This window comes from Salvelinus namaycush, chromosome 9, assembly GCF_016432855.1.
Source record: "Salvelinus namaycush isolate Seneca chromosome 9, SaNama_1.0, whole genome shotgun sequence".
NCBI lineage: Eukaryota > Metazoa > Chordata > Actinopteri > Salmoniformes > Salmonidae > Salvelinus > Salvelinus namaycush.
The window spans coordinates 42,469,372-42,481,700 of record NC_052315.1 but is presented as its reverse complement, the minus strand read 5'-3'; the positions used below and the strand labels follow the sequence as shown (position 1 = coordinate 42,481,700).

General features: G+C 43.0%; 1 protein-coding gene across 1 annotated transcript in view; it reads left to right on the top strand.

The window, feature by feature from the left end:
* tspan9a (tetraspanin 9a) overlaps positions 1-12,329 on the top strand; it is a 285,667-nt gene that overhangs the window by 252,329 nt on the left and 21,009 nt on the right. The window contains exons 5-6 of the mRNA XM_039001479.1: positions 2,689-2,880; positions 5,395-5,469. Coding sequence (XP_038857407.1) covers positions 2,689-2,880; positions 5,395-5,469 — 267 coding nt within the window. The remainder of the gene's footprint in view (positions 1-2,688; positions 2,881-5,394; positions 5,470-12,329) is intronic.

Genomic DNA, 12,329 nt, shown 5'->3' with positions numbered 1-12,329 from the left:
TGCATTTGTGTTTAGTGAGTCCACTAGACCAGAGGCAGAAGGGATGACCATGTGTTGTCTTGATAAGTGTGTGAATTGGACCATTTTCCTGCCCTGCTAAGCATTCAAAATGTAATGTGTAATTTTGGATGTCAGGGAAAATGTATGGAGTAAAAAGTACATTATTGTCTTTAGGAATGCAGTGAAGTAAAAGTAAAAGTTGGCAAAAATATAAATAGTAAGTAAAGTACAGATATCCCAAAAACCTACTTAATTAGTACTTTAACACCACTGTTAAGAGTAAACTCTTATTTACAATGACAGCCTACCCCGGCCAAACCCGGGCGACGCTGAGCCAATTGTGTGCCGCCCTATGGGCCTCCCAATCACGTCCGGATGTGATAGAGCCTGGATTCAAACCAGGGACTGTAGTGACACCTCTTGCACTAAGACGCAGTGCCTTAGACCGCTGCGCAACTCGTGAGTCACTGATATATTCTGTACTTTTAGTCAGGCTGTCAGGATCAGGTCCCTGGCAAGGCAACACATTCTCTTTGGTAGACTCTCAATACTTTCAACTCAGCAACCGTTTTTGCTGAGCTGAGGTACTGACGTACTTATTACACAAGGTGTTCCGTTAGTGCCTCCTGATTTTTAACAACCAGGACATTTTCACATCCATTTCAGGTCTTAAAAGGATATTTCCAGACCCCCAGAAGCCCCCTGTATATACAAAGCAGTATCTCCCGTCAACTCTAGCCTACACAAACACAGGCCACACAGCCTGCCCAATGGAAATGTCACAGGTTAATGAGAGTGATCCTCCACTCAACACACGGCCCCTGGGGGCGTTTGATGGGGGTTTGACGGCCTGAACTCTGTGACTGGCCCCAGGTTTATACAGTATGTCCAGAGTTACAGACCCTTTAGGACTCATTAACATGGAGACGTCTCTCGACGCCACCATCATCAGCAGACAGGAGTTTACCCCTCAGGCTCTGCCCCAGTGGGCCAGCCCCTCATCAAAAAACCTTCACATAACCATCACACAACCCTCACAGACCCCATTCTCATACACACTCGTATATACACTACCAACTGTCTTAGACCCACTCTCATATGCACCACCAGCGTGGAAGGCGTTTCTTTCTTTTTTACTGTATGTTGTGAAAGGTCACACTTTGGTGTGGCTCTTAGATGAGGGTGTCGATGATGTTGAGACGGGGTGACAGAGCCATTTGTCATCTCTGGATGTAAGCCAAATAAAATAAAATTTTATTGGTCACATACACATGGTTAGGAGGTGTTTATGCGAGTGTAACGAAACGCTTGTTCGTTAAGTGCTCATCGCTTAGAGTTATTGAAGGAGCTATTTGTCAGTCCAATTAACCAACTCATTTAGCTCAGGGATACACTGTACGTATGATTCATTATTTTGTTTTTGTCTAATTCTCTTCAGAAATACGAGTCCAGGTTCGCCTGTGTTCCTGTGTTGGGGCTGCAAGTTTGCAGGTTGGTTAGTGCACAGTACACGGCTCAATATATCGCTGACGGGCGTTAATGTGTTCAGGAGCACTGATGTGTTAATGTCTAGAGATGACTGCACTGCCAAAGACATCCAGTGTCAAGAGTTTTAAATGTACAATGTACACTTTCCCTCCACAAGGAGGGAGGGAAAGGCAGAAGGGATGGAGGAAGGTGCTAAGATTTCCCATGGCGTCTAGCCATATTTCACCTCATTGTAATTTGTTATTCGTGACAAGATTGCATTGGATATTTAATTATATTAGGCGGAGTGAAAATGTCACCACTTACCTACCCGCTGATATTTCACTGGGGCCAGCAGGCATGGTGGGCTGCAGCGCAGCACTGTCTGCCCAAATCATAGTATTAGGCTGTCTCAAATGACGAGAGCTCCATAAGCCTCTGGTCAAAAGTAATGCACTATATAGGGAAAAGGTTGCCTTTTGGGATGCAGCCAGTGTCTGTTCTGTCTGCTCTTACCACTCCTGGATGGGCGGAACATCCACAGACAGAACCCAGGCAACTCTCTGCCAATCAGGCTCTTCCAAAAACACTGCGGTGCATTAATGGTGTGCATGCTAGATCTGAGAGACTTTCAACGAGGCCCTGCAGAGTGAGTCTCTGTAGAGGGCAGTGGACTGTAGAGGAATTCCAGCCCTGGGGAACTGCTCCCCCTAGAGGTGTGCTGTATCCCTACAAGTGTTACAAGCCTAGACTACATTCAGTGTGTGTGTGTAATTCTGTGTTTGTTCTATGTCAGAAGCTGCTCAGACCTGCAGAAAGCATTTCTGCTCCTAATTTCCAGTGGAGCTCTTATTGGTTTAACAGAGTCAGTTCATGTTCTGTAATAGTTGTAAAAGCTCTTGTTTTGTGGGTGTTTGGGATGGATGCTGGTGCGTAAAGGGAGGTCTGCCTACCGACACAGCCTTTCTGAGGATATTTATATGGTCCCTTTGATTTGTACTTTGTGAAGACTATGACAATACACATTTTCTCGGGGAATATAACATTTTGCATTATGTGTGAATATGCATGCTCGTTTTGGTACTGCAAAGAAACTGTGGAAACATTGGATGGCATGTTTTCTGCCGACTCCAATTCATCCTGAACAGATATTTCTTTGTGATGAGTCTATTTCCTACCTGACTTACCTGGTTTCCTCTCTTCTGATCTCTTGCGTTGCAGTTGTGTGGCTGTGGGCTGCTCGGCGTGGGCATCTGGCTGTCTGTGTCCCAGGGCAGCTTTGCCACCTTCTCGCCCTCCTTCCCGTCGCTCTCCGCTGCCAACTTGGTCATTGCCATCGGCGCCATCGTCATGGTGACCGGCTTCCTGGGCTGCCTGGGTGCCATCAAGGAGAACAAGTGCCTGCTTCTGACCGTGAGTTATGATCTCTCTCTCTCTCACGCACGCACGCACGCACGCACGCACACACACACACACACACACAAATCCAGCAGAAAGGCTCTGTACGCAGTGGCTGTAAAGGTGGCTGAGAAAGACCATCTCCATGGGCTGAGGGTGGCCCGGAGGGGGGGGGGGGGCATTGGTCCCGATTTTTCTCTGAGAGGATGTTGGCGCTCTCTGTATAAGCCTCCAATAGAGAAGCCCACTGCTGACCTACAGTGGAGGGTTATTTACGGCGCTATCGCTAAGAACAGATAGGTGTCACACCTTGATCCATCAGTGGGGAGGGGGTGTCTGTTCTGTAAGGAGAAGGAGACAGTGTAGCATCAGTTTCTTTCTTGTTCCAGGCTGGTAGGGTTGTTTTCTGTCCTGGGTGGGTGGTGTACAGACCTAAGGTTCGGGCTGACTCTGGAACTATATGTCGGCGGGCCTAAATATAGTATAGCCAACAGGCAAAGGGACTGCCTAGTAAACTACCTGTTGGTGCAGACAGAAATGGCGGTGTGGAAGACCAGGAAACATGTAATGCAGGAGGCGGGAATCACGGATCCCAGAGCTGTGCTGCTGGGGCTGTTGTGGGCTCGGCTGGCAAGTGTACAGTATATGGGGGGCTGGTGTACGATCTGGAGGACTGTGTAGGGGTGTGGGGCATCAGGGGTATTATTTACAGTGGACGTGGAGGGGGGCTTGGTTCTAACTTTCTAGGTCCGTTTAAATGAAGAAACGTTTGTGCTTTTAATGATGTAACTATTGGGCCAACAAAGACATTGTTAAAATAAAACAAATCTCACACATACACACTCACAGCAGCCTTATTTGTATTACTCTTCAAATGGGTCATCAGTAGAGCAGCCAGGCTAACGAGCTCAACGGGGAGTTGAATCCTCAGTAAAAACCTCAGGGGTTCAGAGAGAAAATTCGACCCGAGCGCCAGCCGCTGCGGGAGTCTCCCATTCTGAAAATGAACAGTAACCCATCAGCTCTCCTCCATGGCCATGGTTACAGCCTGATTGAAAGATGTGTCAGTGTGAGGACATGTGTGTCACTTACATGATTGAATTATGTAGCACTCATAATGGCACATCCATTGTATTGGTAAGGAAAAAAATTGAGGGCTCTGAATTATTTAACACAAAGAATACTCTTGTTGGTCTCTAGACTCATGTTGTTCCTGAAAAAGTCTCAAGAGTTTTATCTCAAGTTTGATTTAATCAGCAAAGTTTGAAAATAGGTTTATGTAACTGGATGTGAAACTTTTTAAATCAACTTAAAAATGAGTTACGGAATATCAAACATCTCCAATCCCTTGGAGAAGCTAGCACACGCCTCAGTTAAGAGCATACCAAATCCTCCACATCAGCACAGCGGTAGGTATACACTACCTGCTTGAACAATTTTGTGAAGCACGGGGAGACAGAGAGAAAGAGAGGGGGGGGAGAGAGAGGAAAAGAGAGAGCGGGAGAGAGGGAGGGCCTGGATCTCAGTCAGAACACCATAGTGATAAATAATGAACTCTGATGTAAAAGTTTCATACCACATCTCTGTTAAGTCATATCAGATTGAGCCAACGGGTATTTCATATTCGCCCAAACCTGGAATGTTTTGAACAGTCAGTCTTTCTATCTGTCAGTCTGTCTGGAAACATCAGAGTGAAGTTAGCCCTCCTGGGGGCAGCCAGATCTGAGGTACTGGTTTGACATATTATTTGTGAAGTTCTTCTGTGAACAAACTCTCTTTGGATTAGAAATATTTGAAATAGATAAAGGTCAGAGAACCTTTGCCGTCAGGAGATTCAAGCTAGGCTAGACAAGTTGAAAGAGCCCATTGCAAAATTCAAGGCAAGATTGAAATGTGTAACACACTCGGCTGACATTGCAGACATGAAAGTGAGTGTATGTACGCACAGACACACACGTACACACTCACACACAAACAAACACACATCGTGTCTGTTTAAGCAATCAGAGCACCAACATTGTGTCTATATAATCTGAAACTTTACACACCCGGAGGAAATATGACCAACAGACTTTGTGGGACCTGCCAACAAAAGACAAAAGATTCAATGAAACAATCAAATGCTGACCTGGCCACCGACAAATTCAATAAACAACTGTCCATGCAGTTTTCACTGTGATCCTTTTTCATATGAACCATGACCCAAATAATAAATCCAAACAAACAGGGCAAAATGAATAGAACTCTCCTCAAATTGAATTTCTGAATCTGCCGGTTGATGCGCTCCCATGCTGTGAAGAAGGGATAGAGTCAATATTCAGCTGAATGAGTGAGGAGATGTTGGGCTACGTGGGAGAATCTGTGGAGGAATTAAACCTCCTCCTCGGGATGTTCACTGGCCCCCAGGCACTCACCTTCTCTCCATCTCTCTCCCTCGCTCTCTCTCTTTCTCTGTCTTTCTCTCCCTCTATCTCTCTCTCTTCATTTCCCTCTCTCATTCTCTCTCTCCATCTCCTCTCTCTCTTGCAGTTCTTCATTGTCTTGCTGATAATCCTGCTGGCAGAGCTGATACTACTCATCCTGTTCTTTGTGTATTCAGATAAGGTAAGGATACTTTAATGTCCCCCCATGTTAACCTATGATACAGTATATTATATGATCCCATGTTACACATATGAATGTAAATGTGCTGAACGACATCAGAATTCACTTAGCATGTAACTACTTACCATTTATTGACGTGAAAACGGACATGAAACATGCAGACATGCTGTATGTTTGCACACACACACACACACACACACACACACACACACACACACACACACACACACACACACACACACACACACACACACACACACACACACACACACACACACACACACACACACCCCAAATACCTCAAGACACAAATGGTGTCATGTACATAAGCACGGCCCAGTTGTTCCATGCTGAGAGTGTCCTCAGTCTCCTCTTTAAAAGACACTTGTCTCACAGCGAGAGGTTAAGCGTCTTCACCCCACAGAGGTGACCCCCGGGGTCAAAAGGATCACAGGTCAGCCCACAAAATGCAGTCTCACCCCTGGGAAAATGGCTCAGTGTAATTAGTCCTTAGCTCTGTCTTAGCCCCACTCTCCTGCAATATGTCCCACTTACTCTGAAGCCGTAGATCAGCGTTTCCCATGACCCCTAGGGCATGGGGTGGGGTTTTGTGCTGCTATGTATGGCCAGGGTCTGAGAATCTGAGAACATTGGATGGCATGTAAAGCTCAGGAGGTTATTGACAGCCATGGGTGAAGTCAACCTATAAATGTCCCCAGATAGATGAAGCACCCAAGCCCGAGGCAAATGTTTTGTGTAGGTCAAATGGATCAGCAACAAAATGGTGAAATGGTCCTCTTTTTCCAAGGACATTGTGTGAGTTAGATTTTTATTCTTCTTTATATTCAAATTCTTTGGAAATGAGGTCATTGTTCAAAGTCAGCCTCTCCGACAGATGAAGGAATTCATTTAGCATTTGGCACCCAATTCATTGAGAGATCTGGATCTCTCCCTGTCTCCCATGCAGGCAGCAGGCATGCACCATCGGGAATAAATATGTCTGCCGTCTATAAGCGTCATCTTCAGATATCACCAGCTTAACGTCATAAACCCAAACAAAACCTTTCCAAAGGATCTTATGGGAGGGTACTTGACTTGACAGCAGTGCAGCAGTCTCAGATCATCTGTGAAGGTGTAGGGTGATCATCAGTCAAAGAAGCCTGGGCTCGTATCCGCAAAGCATCTGAGTAGGAGTGCTGATCTGAGATCAGTTTTGCCATTTATATTATCAAGGATGGACAGGGGAACCTGGGCCCAAGGAGTAGTGCTAATATAGGATCAGGTCCACCTGTCCATGTAATCTAAAAGGCAAAGGCATTCCTACTTTGAAACACTTTATAAATACAGGCCCTGATCCTAGATCAGCACTCCTACTTGGAGAGGATTTGTAAATACGGGCCATGACGTTATTTGCTGTAAGGCCCGACTTTAGGCTTTACTGTAAGAGTCGTCTCAAGGCAGGTTTATGAGTCCTCCATCTCCACAGATTAGTGTGTTTGTATCTCCACTTGCACATTAAAGTTAGATGAAGTGATGATAACACTGATGGCCTGAAATGTATCAATGAAATGTGAAGCTGTTACTGCAAATTGCTAGTTATTGAATGTGGCATTTCTCGCTCACATCAGACCAGGAATGGTTCACCACAGGATTTTTTAGACTGTGTCTTCAGATTACATGAGGCTACCAGGGTTGAGGTAAATCTAATTTAATTTGAAATTCCAATTACATTTTTGAATGAACTCATGAAGTGGATTTACGTTCAATTCAATTCAACAATCTTCAAGTTAAGGAATTGGAATAAGACTGTTTGAATTGTAATTTAATTGGAATTGGAATTGTTATTCATATGGGCACAGAGGACATCAAACATATTTTGACTTTATTTTTAAAGCTGTCCAGAGAGGACGTTGTTTTTATAGGCAGAGGCAACTCATTCCATTCTGAGGTTCCAGTATACAAGAAAGTACCTTTCCCAGCATTACTCCGGAACCTGTATAAGCACACATCAGCAACACCTGATCTGGTGCTATGATTGTGTGCATCCCTAACACGAGGAAAGTAATCACTTAGATATCTGGGCGCAGGACCATAAATACTCCTGTAAACCAAACCTAGTCTAATCTGGGACACCCTAGGCTCAACAGGCAGCCAGTTTAGTTCCTGAAAGCAGCTCCTGCCTATGTGAGTACGTGGACTCACCTTCAATACTACCCTGATCAACTTATTCTGGGCTATCTGGAGCGTCCCCTTCATAAGTTTAGATAAGCCCCCAAACCAGGAAGTACTAGCATAGTCAAAATGGCATTGAATGAGGGCAGTAGCTAGCACTTTCAGGGAGTCCTTATCAAGCAGCTTGGACTTTCTAGCCAAAAACTTAGTCCTGGCATTAACCTTCCCTAGCACCTTATTGGCCATGCTCACACCTCCCAAGCTTCCATCAAGGATACATCCCAAGTAACTAACAGAGGTTTTAGTAGTCAGCACCTCACCCCCTAACTCCACTCTGATTTCAGACGATCTACACAATTTAGGTCTGGATCCAAAAAGAATTGCTTCAGTTTTGCAGAGATAGCTTATTATCTCCAAGCCATTTGCTAATGTTAGTAAGCTCTGTGTTAAGTATGCTCTCCAACATAGTTTTACTTTTGACTCCAGAAGTGTCGAGTCATCCGCATAAAGAAAAAGATGGCAAGAACAAGCATCTTTCATATCATTAATATACAATAAAAACAGCAGAGGCCCAAGCACCCTCCCCTGCGGAACGCTGCAACTCATTGGTTTTGCCTGAGACAGCGAACCATTAACCTCTACTACTTGCTCCCTTCCTGATAAATAGGACTTTACCCAGCCTAGAGGGATACTGCTTAACCCCAGTGCCTCCAGTTTGGAGATTAGGAGACAGTGGTTAACTGTATCAAAGGCCTTCTGTAGGTCAAGCAGTACCATTCCACACAGATTTCCCTCATCAATCTCTTTCCTGATGAAGTCAGTCAAGTAAAGTAGACATGAATCAGTGGAGTATGTTTTTCTAAAACCCGACTGAAAATCATACATTAGACCCTGTTTGTTAACATAGTCATACATGTTCTCCAGGATCTTTGGTGTTACACAGAGAATAGATACAGGCCTATAATTCCCAGGGCCAGACTTTATCCCCTTCTTATACAGAGGTATAACTTTAGCTTGTTTCATGTCCCTGGGAAAAGTGCCTTGTTCAAGTGAGAGATTAACAATATGCGTAATACAATGGCCAATTTGCTCAGCAGAATCTATTAGAAACCTTGCAGGAATATTATCCAGGCCTGTGGCTTTGGAGCATTTAAGCTCTGCCAGCATACTGACTAGTTTGGCTATTGCTACCTTTGCAAAAGAAAAAGAGTTTGGCTGAACCCCTAACTCTACATAATACTTCTGGACTTGGTTGCTTCCATACAAACCAGAACTGGTGGGCAGCTTGCTAACCAGCCTGCTGGCAACAGAAGTAAAAAAAGAGTTGAATTCATTGGCAACCTCTACTTTTCATATTCCATCTCCCCTTTGATGTTCAGTCCAATACTGTTTAGTTTGTTTTTGGTAGTACTACTACAGCCTAGTTCCTTAAATGATTTCCAAAGCTTTTTAGGGTCATTTTTGTTTTCAATAATTTTCTCAGCAAAGTAACCCCTCTTAGCTTCATCCATCCTGCTCTGTGCTTCATTTCTGTGACGTTTATATAGGACAAAATCATGCTGCTCTTGAGAGTTCTTAAATTTCTTAAAGGCCTTATTCCTTGCTTGGATAGATTCTAGAATCTCATGATTAATGGGAGCCATCACATTCACCACATCAAGGAATCTACATTTAAAGGCTTCCCAGGCACTGTCTACCCCTACACTATCTAGCACAGGTGACCAGTCAATTTTACCCACTTTCCTACACAGTATTTTTTGAGTCCTCTGATTCTAATGGTTTTGTGACACTTAAAAATATCTTTAAAAATCCTCCTTGTGCAAAATGTAATAAAATGATCACTGATTCCATAGACTATTACTCCACTCTGCGATATTTTAGATTTATCAGACACCAATATTAAGTCAATCGTACTTTGCACTGTTTCACATATCCTGCTGGGATCTTTTATCATTTAGGTCAGAGCAAGTGATCTACAAAAGTGCATAAATACATTGTGGGTTGGGCTATTCTTTTTGCAGACATCAGTATTGAAATCCCCTAACAAAATGATTTCCTTCAACAGCGAATCATTACAGTTTGACAACACAATTTCAAGACCTTCATAGAATGTATTCTGCTTGGGCGGCCTATAACACACCCCCAACAAAATCGGCTTGGTTTTGGGAAGGCAGATATCCAGCCAGACAATCTCCAGATCAGCGGTTAAATCCGATCTGACGTTAAAAGCAATGTCTGATCTTACAAACGCACATATCCCCCCACCGTTCCGATTCCGATCCTTCCTGACAACAGAGTAATTACCTATCTCAATTTAGCTCATCTTAATCAGTAAAAAAGTATTTTACACACGTGTCCATTACATTCTATGCAAGAATGCATGATTTATCACCAGTACTTGAAAATGTGAATAAAACAGTAAATACGTTATGCTCCATACATACTGTACATATGGTATTCTACAGTAGAAACGACAACACGATATACAGAAAATAAGGCACTTACTTTGATAGGAACGCACACATATCCAATGTTATTATTTGTAAGAAAACACAATGAAGGCAATGCGGGCGCCAGCCAGAAAATGTGGCAGGGGGAAAAGTTTGTGGAAGGCCTGTTCTGACTATAGATGCGTTAATGTCTGCCTAATTAATATGGGGAAACACTGGGGACGTATTTGGGCTCTAGTCGAAGAGAGAAGTTTGTCAGACTCAGTAAAGCCTCAAACATAAATTGACCTCAACAGTGAAATGGGCTACTTCTTATGTGAATTAATATGGAGGCTGAACACACCTCAATTCAAACTGTTCGAAAATAAAACTTGTTAGAATTTTTTTTTTGATTGACAAATTGAAACATAGCCTATAGATAATTAGCAGACAGCGTGCCTTGGTTTGATGGCAGCGTGGGTTAACTGTTCTGTTGCGTAACAATCACATTTTTGAACAGTGAGTGTACTCTTAAGTCACGTGCATAAAAACTCAAACTGTGGCGACTGTTAGAGACATTTGGAACTCACATGTGAAAAGGTTAACAGAGTCGTTAGAGATTGAGTTTTAAGAGTATTTTTTTGCTCCTACCTAGCTCAAATTCGAAACGTCGGATTAAAACAAGACAGCGTCCATAAAGTTACCACTGGTCTTAAAAAATGCCGCATTAACTAAGTTTGTAGGTGCAACAGTTTTTGTTAAATGTATAAATTATAGCTCTCACGTGCACATTTCCGTCCGTTAAGAAACAACGATGTGATACCTTTTTGTAGCTTCAGCCGAAACTCAGAGTTCTAACTCCTGGTTGGTTGCTCGGCAACAACACAGCTGCTTGCACCATGCTGCCAGTCACAAGAAGTTTATGCGAACAAACCTAGACTACTGTAAATAGCTAGCTGAGATTAATCAATAAATGCAAACAGATATTTGGATTAGCTAGGTATCTAACTAACATTAGACTATCTAATGTTAGCTTGCTTGTATAAAGTCCAGCAACTAGCCTCTAACTAGCTTTCAGTCAGCTGAAAACTAGCTAGCAAACGAACAGGCAAATAAAGATAGCTAGCCTATGAATGTGGTTTTGTTTTGATTAGCTAGCTAGCTAACTTAACGGTATACCCAACAGATAAGAGCTAACATTGGCTAGGTAGCTAACCAACAAGCGAGGAAAGCTAGCTAGCTATATTTTGCCAAATAAGTTTTTTCACATAAGGCTAAAGTCATCATGTGTAAACTGCTGATCTAGACACTTGTGTGTAATCGGAGCACAAACAAATATGCACAAATAAACTAGCGGACGTCCTTGGCTGCTATGATAGCCAATTCACTTTAGCTAGCTAAGTAACCTTAGCCAAATTAAGGCTGTAGCGTTAGCTAACTTGTATGGCCAGTTCATGCACCACAATATATAATACTTTCTTACACAAACTATAACTAGTTAGTTACATTAAGTTTAAACTCACCAATCTTTGGGAAACTGCCATGCTAATCACGTTCATTTGCATTGCACAGACCAAGCTATGGTAACATCAAGACGAGGTAGCCAGATTTCAGACAGGGCAAACCCAGCAGTTAGCTACGCTACATTTCCTCGACTAAGAACAACCAAGACCACTATAAAAAACAAAGCTAAGAAAACAAATTGCTTTGTTAAGAAACAGTAAGTTAGCTATGTTGAACCACATATAGTAAATGGTTGAACCCCAAACGTACATGTAAATAGAACCTCAGTTGTGCATGCTTACCAGACTGACAGCATCGCTGTTTTAAACACCTGTAGAATAAATTCCTGCTCCGGCATAAACTCCCTCTCCTGCCGTCTTGACATTTATAATACAAATGTGTGCCGACTGATCTACACAGTGTCAAATTCCTTTTCAGTGTGTTCACAGAAAATCTGAAATCGCCATTCCAGAAGTAAAATGTAGTCAGGGGCTCCACACGCTGCACCAGGTTAAAACAACATCAGGATCATTGCTTGCTTACGTGACTTGCTGTGTGCCAGCCTGGTCTCATAGACTAGATGTAACATAGTAAATGTAAATCCAGGACCCTGAAATTAGTATGATATGTTACATTTGGTATAGTTACAAAAGACTTAAAGGATAATTGTCCTATTTCTGAAGTAAATCAAAAAAGAATTGTTAATGGCATGTTATAGAAGGGTCCAGACACTTTTTTTGTGTGATTTGTCTTGTT